The sequence below is a fragment of the Myotis yumanensis genome, unplaced genomic scaffold (genome assembly GCF_028538775.1).
Source record: "Myotis yumanensis isolate MYYU_CA2020_CCGP unplaced genomic scaffold, mMyoYum1.0.hap1 SCAF_2, whole genome shotgun sequence".
Lineage (NCBI taxonomy): Eukaryota > Metazoa > Chordata > Mammalia > Chiroptera > Vespertilionidae > Myotis > Myotis yumanensis.
Genome location: NW_027223753.1, coordinates 153,804,243 through 153,826,836, shown reverse-complemented (window position 1 = coordinate 153,826,836; position 22,594 = coordinate 153,804,243). Strand labels below are relative to the sequence as shown.

General features: G+C 38.3%; 1 protein-coding gene across 4 annotated transcripts in view; it reads left to right on the top strand.

The window, feature by feature from the left end:
• Positions 1-22,594, top strand: part of LSAMP (limbic system associated membrane protein) — a 626,753-nt gene that overhangs the window by 578,867 nt on the left and 25,292 nt on the right. For 2 of the 4 annotated variants that reach the window (XM_070406238.1, XM_070406237.1), the window contains exons 5-7: positions 7,154-7,274; positions 7,760-7,908; positions 15,013-15,048. In XM_070406238.1, coding sequence (XP_070262339.1) covers positions 7,154-7,274; positions 7,760-7,908; positions 15,013-15,048 — 306 coding nt within the window. Of the gene's footprint in view, positions 1-7,153; positions 7,275-7,759; positions 7,909-15,012; positions 15,049-20,776; positions 21,232-22,594 lie in introns of those variants that run through there. The other 2 variants (XM_070406240.1, XM_070406241.1) reach the window with 2 other exon arrangements.

Here is a 22,594-nt window from a genome sequence, read left to right as displayed (position 1 = left end):
ACATTGGTCCTTTTTGACTGTCCCCAAAGTATAACTTAGGAGAGAAGAAAATACTGCTAATTTTCAAGAAAAGGCTTTTATGAAAATGTGAGCTTTTGCTAGTGATGAGTGAACCATAGAAGATTATGGACAGAACCTAGAGATTTTAAAAAAATACCTCATAATGGAAATCTAGTATAATGAGCTAAGTCAGACATACAGTAAATGTTTACTGAATGAGTACCTGGAAACTCACAGGTACACTCTGCCCTCTTAACATTTCTCCAAATTTTGCCAATGATGTTAGTTACAAATCAGGAAGTATATTCAAATATCAGTTTCCTTTGGAATCATCTTTTTACCAACATTTCATAAGCTGTATTTAAAAAAGAAGAAACCTTACCCTTTGCAACAGCTTGGATGGACCTGGAGATCATTACACTAAGTGAAATAAGCCAGTCAGAGAAAGACAAATACTATATGATTTCACTCATATGTGGAATCTAATGAACAAAATAAACTAAAAAAAAATAGAAACAGACTCATAGATAGAGAACAGACTGGCTGCTGTCAGAGGGGAGAAGGGTTGCAGGCCTGGGTGAAAAGGGTGAAGAGATTAAGCAAAGAAAAAACCTCATAGACACAGACAACAGTATGGTGACTATCAGAGGGAAAGAGGAGTGAGAGGAGGTAGAAGAGAGTGTAGGGGGTAAAAATAGTGATGGAAGGAGACTTGATTTGGTTGTTGAACACACAATACAATATACAGAGAATTGTATACCTGAAACCTATATAATTTTATTAACCAATGTCAACCCAATAAATTCAATAAAAATTTTTAAAAATAAATGGGAAGAGGGAGGTAGCATTTGTAAGTGTTTATAATACATTATAACAACTAGCCACTGCTCCTCTTGCCCTGCTCACACAACTTGTTCTACTTTAATGTAATCATATTAAAAAGATGAAGTCTCCAATGTTAAATTACATCACCAGGTCTGTCTAACAAAACCTATGGTACAGAGAAATATCTAGTATCAACTTTGTCACTCCATCCAAGCTTGCCTACTATGAAAACTCCCCATTATTTAAACTGACCCCTCTTCCTTTTCAAAACATAGGGTTTTGAATTAGGTCAGAGGATCAGGATGGCTCAGATAATTAATGGCTGAATAGATTATTGTAATGAAACAGATCCTGAGTACCAATATAAAAAAAAAATCCCAGTGCTGGTAATTATCTCCTACCAGCATTTTATTGATTCTTTTACTCAGTGGCTAACAGGCATTTGTTGCAGGGCACTGAGAAGCTAGAGCAGTAAACAGGAGAGACCTAACAGTTTCTCCTGTTTACAATAGCTCACCAGCTGGATTCTGCAATCTCTCCTTCTTCACTTCCCTTGATACTGCTCGTGGTTGGTCTGTGGCACTGCACATAGCCATTTGACACACAAAATCCATTTTCTAAATGGCAGGAGGTCCTGGAGTTTACAGAAGCTAAATTATTGACTTGAAATCTCTTCAACTAAATAAGCCTAGTAAAATTTTGTACAACAGGCAGGACTTCTTGTTTCTTGTATCTTACTTACAGGATAGCCACTAATTTCTTCCAGATACCAGCCCTTGGGACAGCGAGGAGGAATATTTACGTTATCATTGACATTGTTCAGTATTGCTGATAGATGATGATTTTAAAAAAACAACAAAAAACAGACAACTTTTAGTCACTTTTGTTATTGTTTCTAAATTCTCTACAGACAATGTCTGTCTTATTGCCTGCATTCTTTGCCCCCACCCCATTGGCCCGCCTTTGCACACTAACCCTGGGTGATAATCGAATCATCCCCATTGCAGGAGGACAAAACCAAAGCTCAGAATATGTAAGCATTTTCTGCCACAAAACCAAAGAACTTGTGAATGGTAGAGTTGGGAGTGTAACCCAGGTCTAATTCTAAAGTCCTCTTTTCTTCCATGACACCATGTGCTAATGGTAATCAATAAGTGTAATCACTTCAGGCATTAAACATGCTCTCGTATACATACATTTTTTTTTTAACTTTCACATCAAACCTGAAAGATAGGTAGGCAGGTATCACCATCTAAATTAATAGGTCAGGGGCTCCAGGACATCAGCATGTCACCTCTGGGAGGTGACAACCTAAGTGGTACAGGCAGAAATTGAGTCCACGTCTCCTGATTCCTAATGTGAGTTTATATCCATGATGTCACTGCATATTGTACCATTTTTTGTTATCTGTAATAGCAGAATAATATAACATTTGCCCTTTAAGCTACCAGCATGCTCCTCTAAATGGTATTTTTCATTAGCAGGAATTCATTTTCTCTAAAGGAATTCATTCAAACGGAAGCACAGAGAGGTTTAGAGTGTGGGCTTCAGAAAGATGGGTTGAAATATAGACTCACTCAAATGCTGGCTATTTGACAAGTTACTACCCTCTGTAGGTCTGTCTTCTCATTTATAAAATGGGTTAATAATCCTTACCTCCTAATGGCTACTACTTGGATGAAAGAATATAAAGCCTAGCAGAGAACTGACATATGGTAAATAGTTATAAATTGGATTCCTCATTAAGAATTTCATTACATACACTATTATTCCTAATATTAGGAAGAGTAAAGGAAAGCTATTCTGTTTGCTAGGCCACTTTCATTGTTATCCTGTTCATTCTAATTGCAAGAGTCTTGTTATTGGTGATATAAGAAGAAAGCTCTTATTAATATTTTCAGAACCCAGTATTTTGAAGTAATAAAAACTGGAAGAGTCCTTTGACAATTGTAAGCTATTCCAAAGTCATATAACAAATAACAATGGACCTCCATGCAACATTTTTATTAAGTCACATTTTTATTATAACTGTATTTTGAGCAAGGACATCTATTTTTTAACTACAATAGGCATGCCACAATATGATTTGTAACAATTTTTCTTAGCCTCACCTATATAGAATTCATCACAAATGAATTTTGAAATGTTCACTCCAATAAGCCATGAACAAATAGACCTGCAGCATTGTGTCATTTGAGAAATATTGGCAACAATGAGCTCTTCATACATTTGTCTTTACCTGGGAATTTACCCTAGTATGAGAAACTCCCTAGATTTTCAATGAGAGAAGCAAGTGTTTGGCCTTTGTCATTGACTGGTGTCATTCTGTCCCAAGATTAATACGATTAATACTATTCAGCCCCAATTTACTGCCACCTTTCCCATGCTGGCATTTCTGGGGAGTTAATAAATAGCTTACTACTTAACTGTTTTGGTTCTGAACACATTGAGAAATAAGTAAAGAAGTAGTAGGGGAGGCCCGTTGGCCCCCTTTTTTAGAGATCAAGGTTATTAGAGGTAGTAGCTTGTGTGGCTGACTTACCTCCCCCAAAGTATGGTAGGGCTGGACTAGGGCAGGCTTGCCCACATGAGAGTGGAAGGAGAGAGCCCCAGTAAGACTTTAGTGTTGAGAAGCAGAAGAGAACCTGTGATCCCTGCCAGAAGCTTGGTCCCAAAAGGAAGAAGGGGAAGAGCTGAGCCAAATAAATCTACTTTGCTCCTCCCCAAATTTTCAGTCAGAAAAGCCATTTCTTCCCCCAGGGTCTCAGAGCAAGGATGTACACTAAATAAGCCCATGTCACATGGAAGGAAACACCCAAAGCAAAGAAGAATTCTCCCATGAAACTCAGACCTGAGACCTGTATTCCTGGTCTTCTAGTGGAGGGGCCGGAAGGCATCTACCATGGCATTATTATGTTGAGGTGCTACAGCTGTGAGTGCCAAACGTGGAAGTGATGAATGTGTAGTCTGGCCCAGGTTTAGGGCTGTTTGAGCAAAGTGGTAGTTATCATTGAGGATTTGTCAGTTATAACCACGTGGCTCCAGGAACTCACAAACTGGTTAAAACTCATTTCACAATTTGAGCAACTGAACAAGGCAATAGAATCATGAGCAAGATTATTTCTCAAGCGAACATGCTACAGACTGTGGAGTTATTGGCAACTTAAGAACCTAATACAGTTGATCCTTGAACAATGTGGGGGTTAGGGGTGCCAGCCCTTGTACAGTTAAAAATCCATCTATAACTTTTGACTCCTCCAAAACTTAACTACTAATAGCCTACTGTTGACGAGAAGTCTTACTGATAATATAGTCAACATATATTTTGTATGTTGCATGTATTATATAATGTATTCTTACAATACAGGAAGCTAAAGAAAAGAAAATGTTAAACCATTTCTAGTATTTATTTTAAAAAACACACACATATAAGTGGAACCACACTGTTGAAACTTGTGTTGCTCAAGAGTCAACTAACTGTACAGTGAAGAGGTGAGGACAGGAAACTAATATTCATTCAGTGTATTATTGCCGATCATTTATTTCTCTTATGTAGCTTATCTCACTTGCCTGTTACCTGTGTTAACTTTGACACACCTCCTTCTTTCCCTCACCCTTCATATCTAATCTTAGCAATTCTGAAGCTTCCTACTTCTCAATCTCAAATCTGTCCATTTCCTTCCATCCCCGTTATCACAAACCAAGTGCAGGTATTCTTTGGAATCCTTCAGTAATCTCCATTGCCTCTGGTTCCAATATTTCATAGATGAGAAAATTGAAGCAATGTGAGTCTAGAGAAGGTACTAAGCTCTCTAATTAGGAATTACTAGTAAAATGAGGGACAGAGCCTATATTTGAGCTCAGGTTTATCAAACTTTAAATACAAGTTTTTCAACTCTATTGGGTGTCCCATCCCTACAAATACCTCCTCTCCCAACACCACGACCCCCTGTTATCACATTATTCTTTGAGCTAATGTGCTCCAATGAACTATGTAATAAATCATAGAATGAAAAAAATTTAAATGGAACCCATTGGTGCTCATTTTAAACTATCCCTTGTTTTAAACAATAAGAAAGAAATTACTCAAACTGGAGCAGAATCTTGCCCAGGTCACAGGTGTGGTTGAGAGAAGATTCAAAATCAGTCCTTGTGTTTCCATTTCTAACTACTAATCCTGACTCCTGACCCATGGAATGGATAAATGAGCTATAATTTTGAATGTTAGAATTTTAAGGGTTAAATGAGTTTGGGGTATGAAAATACATTTGGGTCATAATGATACAAACTGCCCATTTGTAAAGAATGAGCAGTTTTACTAGATCTGGGGTATTTTTTACTAGCTGGAAGGATGCTATAGATCATTAGAGTGTGGTTCACTCATTACATTGGTAATAAAACCAAGACTCAGAAAGATAAAGTGTGTGAAGCAAGGTGAAATTAAATTCCAGAAATCCTAGTTTCCAACCCAGGGTTCTTTCCACTCATCATGTTGCCTTTTTGTGCCTATACAAAAATGAGCAGATAATTCTAAAGCAACACAAGCAGCAACCATCACCCACTCTGAGACATCCATTACACACAGGCTGATGTGCTTATCCAAACGTGCTCTAACTTCTCGTCTCTGACAATGATTTAAGATATCCAAGCTTATATGAAAATGAAATGGAGAGAAAACTCCAAACTCACTGGATGCTTTTGTACACGTGAATATGAAGAAAAAAAACACAGAAATAAGTGAGCTGAACCAGGCACTGAAGAGATTTAAATGCATTTTATGTACTAGAGATCACTTTACTATTTTCCTTAAATAAGCTTTTTCCTCTGCAAAGTCCAAACAGATAGTTTGGGTCTCTTTGTTCCCTGCACGTGCAGCCAAGTTGCCATTTTTGGGCAAATAGGTTTTGGACAAAAAAAAAGTCATATTTTCCTTAAAGGTCTAGAACCTCCACAAACACAGAATCATCAAGCCAGGAACTCACATCTGCCATTCTAACTTTGCCATGTGGACTTGTAAACACCTGTTCACCCTCTGTAGGATTGTTTGAAAGAATCACTCATAGAGAATGGACTGATGGTTGCCAGAGGGGAGAGGGTTAGGGAACTGAGTGAAAAGGGTGAGGGAATTGAAAAGTGCAGATTAGTAGTTACAAAATAGTCATGGGGATGTAAAGTACAGCATAAAAAATATAGTCAATAATATTGTAATAACTATGTATGATGCCAGGTGGGTACTAGAAATATCAGGGGGGAACATTTTGTGAAGTATATGATTGTCTAACCACTATGCTGTAAACCTGAAACTAATACAAAATAATGATTTTTTAAGTGGTACTGCCCTGGCCAGGTAGCTCAGGTGGTTAGAGTGTCGTACCAATAAGCCAAGGGTTCGGGTTCTATCCCTGGTCAGGACACATGCAAGAATCAACCAATGAATGCATAAATAAGTGGAACAACAAAGTGACTCATTTCTCTCTCTCAAATCACTAAATTTAAAAAAAAATAATTTTTGTAGTAATGGATAAAGGAAAATAAATAAATATATGTTTATTTTTTTAAAAAAGAACTATGGCAAATCAGAATGTCAGATGTGTTTTGTTACAGTTGTGTAGGCCAGTTCTAAGCAGACAGAATCCAGTGCACAGCTGCCAGAGAGAGGAGAAGGTTGACACCAGGATAGACGTCAAATTGCATCTTCCCACATCAAAGAAAAATTTATCTGGGTCATAGCAATAAGGGAAGATAGAAGAGAAAGAGGGTTAAGTAATCATCTAATACTTAACTGTTTGTTTTTCTGAATTCCTGAAAAAATATTAGGCTAAGCTTGGGTTGGGAGAACTTTAGCTCTGTATTATTTTCATCAGACTGCTTACTATCATCGCAAACTGTAACAATCACAATGATGATAATGATGATGGTGAAAACGAAAAATGCTCAAAGTATACATAAAAATCCAAAGTCCTTTAGTATCACCACTTAGTTTATGAAGAGAAAAAAAATAGGTCAATATTACAATCTATGGTTGAAGTAATTGATGGTGTCTTAGGGGAAGGAAAAAGGAATCCTAGATTCTATTTCCATAAAACCCTGTTAAGTGTCCCATTTAAGTAAACCACATCTGTGGCTTCATTAGTCGTCTCTTATTTTCATTTAGTTTTCTAGTGATCAGTCCCATTCAGCTGATCACATAATTCATGTAAATGGCGCTCTAAGACTATTTCTTTCCTGCACCTCTCCAATCAGATTCTCCTTTCTAATTCCTTCTTGCATGGAAATTCTGGAGAGCCCTCCGATCATCATGTAAACTCTGTACCTGTCCTTCCCACAGATCCTCCCACTATCACGGAATCCAAGAGCAACGAAGCCACCACAGGGCGACAAGCTTCACTCAAATGTGAGGCCTCCGCGGTGCCTGCCCCTGACTTTGAGTGGTACCGGGATGACACCAGGTATGTATGTGCCAAACCTACTGTGCCCCGACTGCTCTGATAGGTGGTCCTAAGGGCACCAGAAGCCCTAATGATGAAAACATGCCCAACTGTAATTCCCTAGCCTCTACTCTCAGACTCTTTCTTTTCAAAATCTCTTTATCAAGTGCTTTCAGGACTGTAATTCTTAAGCTGAAGCTGCAAAAGCACTGGGTTATATGCAGAGAGTGAGGCAGGTGGCCAGTGGGTCGTTTCTACCTGCATGTCTTTCTTGCTTATTGCAGAAACCAAGGCCCAGTGAAGCTCATCCATCCTGAGTCTTCTCTGTGGATGGAAATTGATTCAGATAATATGGAATTGCACAATTAAAATGAGGACATGACAGGGAACAAGAACTTTAACCACTTTCCTTCTCTTCTTTACCTCCAATATAGTGATGAAAAAGGAATTACTAAGCTAAATCTTCATTAGTGTTTCTTTTTACTTTTCTGTTTTTGAACTCTTAGGATAAACAGTGCCAATGGCCTTGAGATTAAGAGCACGGAGGGCCAGTCCTCCCTGACAGTGACCAACGTCACTGAGGAGCACTATGGAAACTATACCTGCGTGGCTGCCAACAAGCTGGGGGTCACCAATGCCAGCCTAGTCCTTTTCAGTAAGTATGCCAACACAGGCCAAATCTGGGAGCATCTGGTTGGTTGAATTATCCCATGGGAAGCTTAAAAATCATGTCTTTATCTATAAAGGTACATGTATAAAAAAATCAGACTATAGTTACTGAAACAAAAAAAAGGTTCTCAATACCTCTGCATAAGACAAATTTACAAGTGGAACAACTTCTCGCTCTATTCCCTGGCTTACTTTGGATAGCTGCCTTGTTTTTGTTTGCTTGTTTGTTTGTTGTTTGTTCAGAGAACAAATATATTTTTGGTGATTGTCTCTTTAAAGAGTGGAGGTGATGTAACACCCTAGAAAATAGATGACAGTATAAAAATGGCAGTGATGAAAGTGATTAATTGATTAATATGAAGTGAGGATGAATTAGGTGCTGGAAGAAGAGAGAGGCTGGAAAAAGAAAGTGTATTATTAACAACACAAGGAAAAGTGGAATTAATGATGAAAACAATATAAAATCTAAAGGAAGAAGAATGGTTGCTGACAGGTTTCCATATGACAGCAGGAAACATTGCTTATATGATGTATTTTTAGAAGACAGATGGATTGGTAGGATAGAGGGGCATTTCTGAAAACTTAAGAAGAGCCTAAAGGCAGACTAAGGAGGGATCAGTCATGATACATTAGTGATGTTAGTAGGAGAGCGCACCTTGGGGCTTTGCTCTGTAGCAACACATTACAGTTAGGTATCTGACCCCTGCCCTGTTGGCTGGTGGCTCTGAGCATAGAAGCAAATGCTCCCTGAAAAACAGAAGTATAAAGAGATTATGGAAGATGATAACATTTGGAATCAGGAAATGCTTATCAAAATAAGTAAAACAAACAAAAATATTAGCATATGCTGGTACAGAAAGTTTATTTGGACTAAAGGAGAAAATCTAAATAATTAACTATTATTATTTTGGAATAACAAGCCACTAGAAGATTTTTTTTCTACACAGGTTCTACTGGAAAACTTAGAGATACTATGGCCAGGAGAGATGTCTCCATCTTACTTTATAGAGTTTAGAAGAGACTTGAAGAAGAAGAAAAGAAGGGATTTTTAGGAGAAAATTCAATTTCAGTGAGGGTTCTCTTGAAATGAAGTATTAAAGTCATTTTAAAATGGCTCAAAATCCAACTCATAAGAAAAAACCACTACAAACTATTCTCATTCATAACTTCCATTGATTTCAGTCTGTAAGAGTTGGAGGGATATGTATATGCAAAAGCTGCGTCAATATGAAGTTTAGAATTCATACCCCTGTTTACTTGTCTCCAAAGACCAAACATCGGTGTTCTTCACTTCAGATATAGACATCAATATCTCAAGACACTTGAGAAGACATTTGTTAAGAAATGTAGTTACCTGTTTCATTTCTGACTTTAGGAGTTCCATAAATAGGAGGGAAAACAGCCTCAATGATGAATTCTTGGGTGACCTGCTTAAATAGAATAACATATACTTAACAGATTTAATAGGAATTAGAAAAGAGAAAATTGGATTAGAGAAAGTGAGCTACTATAAATTTGCATTAAAGTATATTTTCTTCCTATCCCACCCAGAAGTGTACTAATGACATATTTCAATTAATAAATGCAATGATAGCTATAGACAAGAGAGGAAAGGAATGGAGGGAGGAAGGATGACATACTTGAGGAGGATGAAGAGAGCATGGAGTGGATCAAAGATAATGGAGATATTGCTAATCTGCTGGTGGTGATGATAAGTAATCTCGAGCCCCATAATAACATCACCCTGTTCACAAAAATTCACTTAATGGACTTTTAAAGTAAGCAAAATTAGGAGCTACCCAGTAAAATGTCAAGAATCCTGCATAATTTCTATTTGTAAACTGAGAGTCAAAAAATTGGACAAGTGTGTCATAATCATATTGTCCTTGATGATTTCATGGCAGTCACCCTCAGTTACCTTTGTGAGAAGCGTACAGTGGTGTTATAAATGATGTACTACCTTCCAGGGGGCCCACACTGCCCGATAGAACAGCCCACACAGGCACAAGCTCTGAATTTAGCAGTACGTAGAGGCAGCGGGGGCATCAGCATTGGGTTTTGCATTGATTTCCCACCTTATGGGAAAGTTAGGAGGTGTAATACAGAATAATAGAATTTAAAAAGGTCATTAGGCTTTAAGGTGAAAAGAAGCTATTGGGTTGCCAAAAATCAGTGATTTCTTGGACCCAAAGCCTAAGTATGAACATTTTAAAGGAGAAGCTCTACTTCTTATGTAACAGGAATGATACTTCTACCATGCCCACCCCACCACCACATAGGAGAGAGAGAGAGAGAGAGAGAGAGAGAGAGAGAGAGAGAGAGGAGGGGAGAGGAGAGGAGAGGAGGGGAGGGGAGGGGAGGGGAGGGGAGAGGAGGGGAGAGAAGGGGAGGAGAGGTACTGGTACCGGGAGGGGAGGGGAGGTGGGAAAGAGGAAGGGAAGAAAAGGGAAAAAGAAAAAGTGCATCTGTGAACAGACTGCCCATCACTTAGATTCAAAGTAGGTAGAGGGGTTTAAGGGGAAGAAGGAAGAAACTGTTGGTGGTCCTTTTCTGCATAACAGGGTCAGGAGGGGAGAGATGCTTGGGAGGGGCAGCTGGGGCTGGGGCTGGGGCTGGCCACCCTGACAGAGAGCACGGTGTGGGCAGTGGGGTGCTCTGCTGACCTAGCAGTCCAGAGCAGATGAGGCAGCTGGTACGCTGTTGCCAGCCAGAGGCAGCAGCAGGTAGAAATCAGAGCCAGAGCCCCTGTAGAGCTCACAATTATCCATCTTCATTGGTGCATCAGCATATTTTCAGTGTCCACCCCAGTGACCTGTACTGACTTTTTACACAGTGTCAATTCGCGGTCACCGATCCACCATAAAATACATATTCTTCTTCACTCTGTATTCAAATATTGCTCTCGAGAGGGGTCAAAATAGTGGAATGATAGGGCAAGGATACATTGCATTCATTGGAACTTTTTCTAAGCCCATGAAGGCATTTCTTTTACATGTGTCTTGTTCTCCACACATTCTAGCTTTCTATTTGTCAAGGAGTCATACTTCCTCAGTCTATAGATCCAAGTAATGCCTTTATATAGTTTTCTTCATCCTGGGCAAAGAATTCCATTATGTAATTTTTCTGAACACATTAATCCATTGGTACAATGTGTATGGGCAAGGATTCAGCTCCTCAGGCTATTTCAGGCGGGGGAATGTGCATCACCTGAATGAAGACTTGGACTTCTGACAACGCCATGAGTAGTTCCATTGTCATCATGTGCAGTGTGATAGATTCCATATTTCCGCAATGATGACTGTGATGCACCCACAAAGGAACCCAATCTTGTTTCATTGCTTACATTAAGTTACTTTCAAAGAAACAGATAGGAAGGAAGAATACTTATTTTAATGTCATTACTGATTATCAAGTGAGTGCTTACAAGGTACTCTGCACATGTGCGAAACACTTAACATACATGATTTCATTTGATCATCAGCATAACCCTATTAGGTACTCATATTTCCCCACTATACAAAGAGGTTAATTAACTAAATACAACCAAGTAAGGCTGCTGGGATTTAAATTCATGAAATCTGTTTCCAGAGTCCAGGCTTAGACCAGAGTTGGGGAACCTTTTTTTCTGCCACAGGCCATTTGGATATTTATAACATCATCGGAGGGCCATACAAAATTATCAACTTAAAAATTAGCCTGCTATATTTGCTCAAACATTTAATTAACTCACCCCTAATGCTTTGGCAGGGCCACACCAAATGATTTCTTGTGCTGGATGTTCCCCACCCCTGCTCTAGACCAACACATAATCTACATATGTGTCTGTGAGGAAATGTTAGGGAGATGTATCTTGTGTTGTTTGGAGGTGAGGAGACTTCTTATTTCTTTCTCCCTTTTTCACTTAACAAGGTCTTTCCACTACTAGTATATTCCTTCCCACCCAGAAGCACTACCTCTGTGACATTCCATTCCCATTAACTCCCACCAGCCTGGATCCATAGGTTACCACTGGCTTTTCTTTGGCACATTGAGATTCCAAACTGATATTTCATAAACCTCATGGTCAGCATTTGACCCTTGAGGGGAACAGTCCCACATATTAAAGGACAGTCACTGATCAATGTGTGGACTGGTGAGGTACTTTACTACAAAGTTTGAGGCTATTGAGTACAAAAGAATAAAAGTACAAAGAAATCTCCACTGGGCCATACCACATCTGTGTGTAGGCGGTTTTTAAATATTCTGTTTAATGTTAAAAGATTATTAACTTGGAAACCTACACTTGATTAAATCTCAAGTACTACCTTAGCAACCCAGCCCTGGAGAAAGCCTTCAAATTGAAGGCCTCCCCCGATTCTTCAGAAATCATTTTAAGTTATTATCCTAGGGGCCCAGAGTTTAAATATACACCATTAGATGATGTTAGTTAAGATGTGGCAAAGCCTCTTAGCCAACTACCCTGGATGCCATGTAATAAAACAGTTTGAGTAGCTATTTGAACAATACTCACATGTCATTTGAAAGACTGGTTGTAAACTACTTAATATGGCTCTCTGTGGATACAATAGAAAATACATGGAAAACTAGTTTTAGTTTCAAAAATAGGCATTGAATATGCTGTCTTCTAGAAAGACCATTGAACATCTGCAATTCCCATTGGAAATTAAAGGAAAATCATATCGGAGTTAATAAATTACTTCTTTCTATATATACGCAACCCTCAACCCCAGGCTTTGTCATTTAGATGCTTTTAATTCAGAGGGTTTTCTTGTGAAGTGAGAGTGCCCATGTAACTGTTTCTCATGGTGCCCCAGTAGAATCAGCCAATAATACCCCACACCTTCATTTAGAAGACAAGAAACTGAAGCTCAGAGTTAAGGGAGTTAATAAGAGTTACACAATATGATACTGGGGTCAAACTTAGAGTTCTGTCCTTAAAGCCTCCCAATCAGTTGCTAAGCTAGGTTGACCTCCTCAAGTACAGGCACACCTCGGAGACATTGTGTGTTCCCTTCCAGTCACTGCAATAAAGCAAGTATTGCAATAAAGCGAGATGTAATCTTTTTGATGGTGGAGGATCTTGCCTTCAGTTTGTGAAAACACACCATCTGTGGAATGCAACAAAGTGAGGTGAAATAAAATGAACTATGCCTGTATCAGCAGCCAAAAAGACAAAGCACATAGCACCAAGGTTCCTGCCCTCCCCTACTTTTGAATAACACAAATTGGAAAAAAAAATTTTCATTTTATAAGTGGCATTTACTTCACTTTACAGGAGTCCACAAACCCTGGAATAAACTATAAAATACAACAGAATGATGGTAGAAACATAAGGATAAAAAGTTGAGATGATACGCGTCTAAGGAATGATAAGTCCATAGGATGAAATTAAGAGAATGAGAATAACTGATGGGCATCATAGGACTAAGATGATTATAAGAGGGTGGAGCTAAGATGAAAGTAACAAGCTGGGAGACAGTTGAAAAGGCTATGAAAGGAGGGTGGGTGAGATGGTTTAGCAATACAAATGGTCTTGTGGGAATGAGGGCAGAGTGCAGCTACCCAGCTGTGAACAGTGTGATGAGAAAATATTAAGCTGAGTTATTTAAACAGTCTGAATAATAACAGTAATAATAAAAATAAAATACAGTAGAGAGAATATAATATGGGACAGTGGTCTCCAACTGCTGCATAAACTGCTGAAAGCAGTTTAGCTATTTATTTTCAAAGCTGGAAACGTAACACCAAATAACCAGTGGAGGTTTAAACCATTTTTCTACTTGACACTTGTGTAACTAAGACACAATTGTTCACTGCACTGTTACTGACCTGCTCCATCTTAATGCACTTAGAAAACTTTGGCATTTAGGCTACAACTTTTAGCTAAGCTAGGAAAAAAAAGCCTACTCTGCAAGGAGACCAGGTTTTCTGCATCCAGATGTACTAAGTGCCAAAATTCCAGGCAAAATCTACTCTTTCTAAGCTCATGGTACAAAGTGGCAGGAAGATCAAATTTGAATATGTGTACATATGTATGGTTTTCTCTCTATGGTTTGGATTTTTGTTGATTTTCATTTATCATTGGTCTTTATTTAACCATGCTGATAGGAGGATTGTAGAAAAGTGTGCGCTGATTATGTTATACTGCAGGGTTTGGGGTAGCAAAGAATGCCTCCTATATTATCCTTAATGCACCATTCTGCCTCCCTGAAAGATCCTCAGAGGAGGATTTAGAGTTAAACCTGGGGTTTTGATGAGATAACTAGAGGATACCTTCCAGCCTGCACTCTGTAGCATCTACAATTTGTGTTCAGTAGCTTAGGGATGGGACTGTGAGGGAAAACATAAGCTAAGACTCAAGTGTTCAAAAGAAAAGCACTTCTTATTACTCAACAGGATATATCATCAATTTTGATTGGTTGATCAAATTTTAGGTGAGATTGTATTACCACAAGAGGATTGGATTAAGGAAAAGACTAAAAATAAAAGTATATCATGCCAAGAAACATATTACCTTGGCATTACTATTGCACTGATATCAGTAATCTGGAAATAAAAACCTGAGGGAGAAGTTGAATTAGTATTTCCCAAAATAAATTTTCCAGATGCTTGGCTAAAGTTGATATGAGCTATAGTGCTCAGGGAGAGGAAAGGCATCCTTAGCCACCATAGTTCCATCTGTTATGAGTTCAAGAAACCAGAACCAGGATCAAAATTCGTAACCTGAACTTGATCACTAGTGATTTAAACACCCTCAACCCTAATTCTCCAAAAAAATCTATAATTTTGGTAGTGGGTTTTTCCAGTGAAGGGTAGGGTCCTGTGTGTAGGGTTATCAGAATGGGATGTTGTGTCCTGCTCTTGCTAACTTTTTTGAAAAGGCTTTGGATTTTAAGTGTTACTAGTAGCTCTCTGATACTTTAGTGTTGGTAGAAAGATTATATCTCCCAAACACTTTATGGGATATATAATCCTACCGGCATGGAAATTCATCTGTTTTATAATTATCTGAGTATCTAAATATGAATAAGATATATAGATATATCTATATATAAACTCTCCATGATGATTACTATTTTTTCCCCTTCAGAGCGTGTTTTACCCACAATCCCCTACCCCATTCAAGGTCAGTATGATTTTTATCACTGTAGCTCTGTCACTGGGTCATTCTCCATCATCTGTAATGTGCAAAAAAAAGGGGGGAGGAAACACATTCACAAAAGTAACATACAATTGAAATTGTTTTTTTAAAATCTACAAAAGAAAGCCAATAAGTTGCCCCCACACCAGTCGATAAACACGCCATAGATTTGTCACCTGACTAAAGTTCAGGCTAGTCAGTAGTTGGGAAAATGATACTAAGCTCAGAAAGCAATCTTTTCTTCAATTATTGGAAATTATAAACTTACATAATTGGAACACAGCCAATTAAATTCTGTAGCTCATAAAAGTATGAATCCTCTAACTGACCACCCTCATATTTAGAGGCTTATAAAATCCGAAACTGGAGTATTACTTGTAAAAATGAATTATCTACTGCCTAAGGTTGAACTCAAATAGATTACAAGAACATTGATTTTTCTTTAAATCTTGGCCTATTTGGGGGCTTTTCCTTTTCAACATAACCATTTTAGAAAACACAAATGAAAAAAAAAAATAAGGTAGTCATTTTGTATTCCTTTTCATAAAAGTCTCTACACACTCAAATTAAATTTTGCCTCCTACATCACATTTAGATGCAAGTTGCAGCCCAACCTTCTAGCTTAAGGCTGTTTAAAGGCAAATTGGCAAATGAAATTAAAACAATACAAAAAAATCTGAAATGAAACCAACCTACCATTGAAATTAAATTCCTGAAAAGTGATTTGCAAATAACACTCAAAGACCTGAGAAAAAAATGGAAAGTAGGCTATGCGGGGGGCTAATGTGGAAAAAATAAATCCAATTAAACAAGACTATCATATACACTAAGGAAATGTGCTCAGAATTAAAGGTAGAAAGCTGCTGTTTTATTAGTTTGAAGACAGATCATGTTTCATTAACACTTGTCCAAACTAAAAAATAGGTCAGAATTGGGTGTAGATATTCAGTGTCAATAATGCATTCATAGATATGTGAACTTAATTATATTTGAAATGAGGATTGCAAGGCTTAAAGGATCAATTAAACAGCTTAGTAAAAGTTATTCTTACACTTTAAGATGTGTTCAAACTATTTTTAGAAGAATGCTGTTGAATAAAATCCTTCCCCAAAACATTAATGAAATCCATTTCTTGTGCCAATTACTAAAAATAAGACTGTTAAAATGTGCCTGTTGTTTAGACTTGACATCAAACTTACAGTGTTCATGGAAAATATCGCATTTTGGATTCCTGACATGCCACAATTATTTTAAGACTTTCATCATTTAGTGTTGCAGACTTTGACACCATTTCATCATGTTGCCATCTTGCAAGTATCTTGACGTGACAAACACACATATACGCATTTGTCCCAATGGATAGCATTTTCAAAGAGGTTCAGCTCCATCCAAGATGAACTTTGCACAGTGTCAATGTGACTCTAGGTGTCCTTTGTGAGAGCAGTTCTGCAGCTATGAACTCAAATATTTTATCTGATCATGTTTTATGATATATGTAACATTGAACAAATAAAGCCAGACACGATTCACAAAGGACAGCTGTTGGATATTGAAAAAAAGTCTGGATTAAGGGTTGAGATTTGGGATTTTATTGAATTTGATATTTCCCTACAAACTGAATTGTTGATTGGAGAATGACCCTAGTTTGATTTTACATTGTAGATAGACTGTAGATAGCTTCTGTAGATCCATTAGTTTTAGAGAATATAGTTTATCTTACTAATACTTTGAGCTTCTGCTGGTGGAAATTGAAAAGCTGTTCATGGAGACTGGGGATAGTTGGTGTGAGAGTTTGGGAAGAAAAGATAGTGCCCTCTTAAGTTCCCTATTCCTTACAAGGACATGATTTTTCTAGAGATCAAATCCTTTTTCTCCTTGTCTTTCCAATCAAGATGGCAACTCATGTGAAATGTAGTTCCCAATGGAAAGAAAAAAACTATTTTAGAGGACCCTTCTTTTTTTATAGTATCATTTAAGTACAGAAATATCTAGGAAAGCATGCCAGTCTTGCTGTGATCATAGTTATGACACTATACACCTTCATTTAATTAAATATGTCATCATCTATGTGGAATCCTACATTTCAGCCCTAAGTGTTAAAAAGTGTATAAGCCATTGGTTAATGCAAATGGCCTGAAGGATTTTGAACCAATTAATTTGCTTAAGGTGTTTTGACAGTAGAGAAAGTCCCAAGGGTCCTTTGCTGTCCTCCCATTATAAGAAAGAGAACTTTTCCTCCTACTTCCTAGCCACAGAAATGCATGTATATGTTCAGGGGCTTCACTGTTCCTATCTCCCAGTGGAGGGTGTCCCCTCCCACTCCCACTCTGTGAGGCTCATCAGGCTGACTGGAGATAAGCAGCAGTCACAGCAGGGATGCAGTCCTAAACCCGTCAAGCTGTGATTAAACAAAAACAAGGCTCAATAAATCAAATGTATGTCCCCTGGGTTTCCTTCATCATATCGCTTGATTTTCTGCAGTGATAATGATAATACTGGAATTACACCAAATGATAATTTGTATTGTCTGTGGCCAATCAGAAATTTTTCAAATGTCCTTTTCTATTCAGCCAAAAACCAAACAAAAAAATCAGGCTGCTTCCCTGCTCCCAATTTACAAGATATATATATATATAAATAAATAAAAGTGCTAAATCCTTGATCTGTTCCTGATAGGTGTTTTTCTCATTAATTTTAATTTAGGTTTATTTATTCTGAAATGAGTTCTGAATGGCATACATTTGCATAACTACTCCGGAATATATCACTGCAGAAACTCCACTGAATAGTCAAATGAGGAAGGAGTCTACTCCAACCCTCCTTGCAGGGAAGGAACTCCTCTCACTTTCTTGGGCTCAAGTCATTTCCCGAGGCTTCTGAATACTTGCCCATCACGATGAAAGTGCACCTAGAGATGCCCTCATATTTAGGAGGACTGCAGGTTCAAAATGAGGTGAGCAACCAGCCTCAGACAGTTAAAGGGACATGAAAGAAAAGGACAAGGACAAACATCATTATCTTATTCTTATTGCCCTCAAGTGAAGGATTCCCTTGAGTGTGGGGCTCTCTGGGCTCAATCAGCCCATCCTTCCCTGTCACTGCAACTTAAGAAATGTAATGACCCTGGAATATCTCACTTGTCTCCCATCTGATTATTTATCCCAAGCGAACAGCCTTTTCATTCACTAACCCCCCCGTGGCAAGCGGGTTTGGGAAATGTTGAGATTATCTTCCAGGTTCAGGCATTGGCACTGGGTTTGTTCACAGCTACTTGCCATTCAGTTCCTGCTTTTCCATTGAAAAAACACATTGCACATGGCTGGGTTTGCATGATTAATACAGCTGTCTAAAGCTTTCTCTGAAAACAAAACAAGCCCCACCCCCCCGCAAAAAAAAAATTGAAGTTTTTAAAAAAATTAAAATCTGATCCATAAACCAGGCTTGCAAATATCTGAAGTCTGCTTCCTCCTGAGAGAGACCCGGGTTGTTATGGGCAGGCCTGGCGTCAGAACAGCCAGATTCCATCTACAAAAGGAGGAGGGGATACTCCTGCCCTCACCTGGCACTCCTGGGAATGGGTTCTCAAAATCAGACTGCGTGGGATGGGAAGACAGCTGGAAGAAAATCCTAAAAATATTCCATGCTGTGAAGATGACTGTATAATTCCTACAGCTTTATTTATATTCTGTAGGATATTATCCTAGGTTATCAAAGAGAACATGCCTCTTTTCAGCTCCTTATATTAATAGCACATTCACCTTGTCTAATAATGGTATTAATTATAGCTAACATAGTGGGCTTCTCATGTGGCAATGGAGTTCTAAGCCTTCTTGCATGTATTAACTCAATTAATGTCCACAATCCTAAGAAACTAACATGCACCTTTTCCCACATTTCTTAAGCATCATAGTATGCCCAAATTCCAGTTTACCCAACACAGCACCCAGGCACATATGTAAATCTGTCGTACATTTTAAATAAACATTATCTTTGCATTTATGTTCATTAAATATATATCTGTCTAATGAATTTAAAAATTTTGTCTAATACTTTATGTATTATAATGTCTCTAATCCACAATACTCAGTTACCTTAGTATCCACACACTTTACAAGTCCATTTCTAAACAGAATGTATCACGCAGAGATTTATATGAAAGCATTCATCTTTAAAAAACATGAGCAGAGCTCTCTGGCATCGGCATATCTAATTTCACACGCTTATTCGGGCTGATTTACATACAAACCTCTATTAATCATAAATAATTACTAGCATTGTTCTCTTTAATTCAGTTTTTCCAACTGTGAAATGGGAAAGAAATTATATTTTCCATGCCTACTAGCTCAAAGCAATGTTTTAAATAATATATTAAAGAGAGCTTTCAAGTTCCTAGAAAGAAAGCATATTGGATTTAAAATAATCATATTCAGATACACACATGTCTCATGACATTTAAAAGGACTGATATTTAGAGATGTACTTATAGCATATTGCCTGAATATTAACCAGATATAAGTTCAGTGTGGCTTCATTATAGTTTGACATGTTACAGATTCTAGGAATATCTGAAATACCCACAGTGCTAACAAGTTTAAATATAGAAGTATCCCAAGGCCAAATAAAAAAATTATTATTATTCATCAATATCATAATACTACACTTAAGCGGACCTGCAAGTTGCACAGTTTCCTGTTGTATGGCACCACAAACACACACACACACACACACACACACACACACACACTTTCATTGGATGTCCATCAGGCACATTACCACCTATTAGACTAATTCAAAGTCATCAATTTAAAGAATCTGCCCTTATTTCTGGTCAAAGATATAAAACATGTTTTAGAAAAGGTTTCAGTTTTTATATATATTACTCCTTTGCCACTAGCTGGTGCAAACATGGGCCTGGTTTTTACTAATAGAACTTTGGCAGCCATGTCAACACAAATTTACAGCAAAATCATGAACCCTGATTAATACACATGAAGGTAATTAAGAGTTAACTTTATTACCCTGACTCTTTTACTGAGAGCAAGTCTGACTTCCTCCTGATTTTTGTTATTGGTCGAGAACCAAGTGGGAGACTCATGCCAATACTTCACCTGAAATCAATACTTCACCAGCCAATCCAGTGATTTAGACCCAACTGTAATAGGCATTTGTCTTTGTTGAATCCATTTCTGTGTCTTTCTCTTCTCACCTCTTTATCCTTCTTTCTGCTTTGTTTCCTAAAGAGTTCTTGTTCTCTCCCTGTTAAAATTTACTAGCAAGAATAAATCTGAAATATACTTACACTATTGTTTCAATGTCCAACAATAGCTTGGAAGTGTTACCTCTCTAAGAACTTACATTAGCTTCAAGCTAAATGGCTAAAAATCGTACAGCATCAATTTAAAAGTAGGAGAATTTTTATGCTTGGAACTCTTTCCTAATGCCTTTCACTATTTCCCTAATCTGGGTCTGCCTTCACCAGTCAGCCTTTCCTAGTGATCTCCCTGTTCTATGGATGGTTGTGCTATTTACATTTCTAGTGCCAACTGGGATTTGAAAATGAATATATTTTTGAAAATCCAAGCTCACACTAAATTTTAATTTGATAGAAATATTTCTCTTCTATGAGCTTTATAGGGGGAAAATCTCTCAAAGTAACAATTACATTTGGGGATTAAGTTTAAGTAATTGACAGTCTTGTCTTTTTAATTAAAAGGAATAATGCTGCCTAAGAAGAGCTCAATGAGATTTGCAGCAGAAAAAATGTTGGCATGCTGCGCCGAAGGGTGAGAAGACCAGGATCTTGAATGGACAGAAAAAGCTGATGCAAGCCCCTCTAGACTTTAGAGTGCAGCCCCATTAGAACTTGCCTTGGTGTTTGCATCAGTAAGCCATTTAGCAGTAGGGCAACAGTCTATTGTGAAGGGCATTGGTGGGTATAGCCAGGAAGGAGGTCCTTTCTGTGAGAGCTTTGCTCTAGGCTCAGAGACACTGTGTGGAGCAGGAGTCCTTAAAGGAAGTGGGACTAGTTGGAGTCAAAAAGAAAAAAAATAGCACATAGTCTTCTAAGAATTATGTCATCAACACAGCCTCAGCCCCTGATAAATGTCATATCATAGCCACCAAAAGTATAAACTTAAATTTTAGTCTTCCCCTTGGTTTTCTTTTTTTTTTTGAAATTCTTATTCCAGGTTTGTATTTCTTGATTTTCTTTTTCTCCACATTGTCCACCATATTCACCTTGCATTTACATGGACACCTTTTCTTTGACATTCTAAAAAAAGCAAAACACAAAAACAAACAAAAAAAAAACAACCAAGGAAAAGTTTTGGTAGTATTAGTATTCACATCTAAACACTGGTTGTCAGTCATGCAGGCACCTCAAAGCCATTATCTCCTTTGTCTGGAGGAAACATCTGCTTCTGAAGAGGCAAGACACAAATTAACCTTAGTAACAACTCGCCTGTGCACTCACTCTGTCCTCACAATTGTCTTTTGTCATCACAAGTCATTTGTCGGTATTAAATTAAAGGAGTCTTTGCATGGGGGAAAATCAGCTTAAGTGGTCCCACCTTACATCTCCCCTATATACCGCTGTGAAGAAACACACCTGCCAGGTAAGAACACAGCAGGACATGTGAGTTTGGAATTCCAATTTAAGGTGCTCATATGGATCCAGATGTATGATGGGAGTAAGCAGACCACTCACTAGGACTCCACTAAGAATTGTCAGCTTACATACACCATAAATCAGTGGGTGCAGGGAGAGACTTTACAAGTCATTTATCATGCTTTCTTTTTTTAAAAAAATATATTTTTATTGATTTTTTACAGAGAGGAAGGGAGAGGGATAGAGAGTTAGAAACATCGATGAGAGAGAAACATCGACCAGCTGCCTCCCGCACACCTCCCACCGGGGATGTGCCCGAAACCAAGGCACATGCCCTTGACCGGAATCGAACCTGGGACCCTTCAGTCCACAGGCCGACGCTCTATCCACCGAGCCAAACCGGTTTTGGCATCATGCTTTCTAATTGGACCATGGAGAGCCAAGCACCGCCATAGTTTACCGTGCCGTTTTGCTTATCACTGTGCTGATTGTCAAAGAAAGCACTTACCCCTTCTCTGTAACACATGTGTATATTTTAACACCACTAACAGGGTATATTTACTGTAAATCATAGCTGTCCATCCTGTCTATCTGTCCTATTCCTCATAGCAGAGATTCTCACTTGACCACTCACCTTCTAAACCTTGCCATTTCAATATGACTTTTTCACCAGCCTAAGAGGACATTGTTTGGGGGCAAACACAGCATCTTGTGGTTTAAAAAACAGCAGCCCTAGCTGGTTTGGCTCAGTGGATAGAGTGCCAGCCTGAGGACTAAAGGGTCCCAGGTTTGATTCTGGCCAAGGGCACATGCCCATGTGGCGGGCTCAATCCCCAGTGTGGGGCGTGCAAGAGGCAACCAATCAATGATTATCTCTCATCATTGATGTTTCTCTCTATCCCTTTCCCTTCCTCTCTAAAGTCA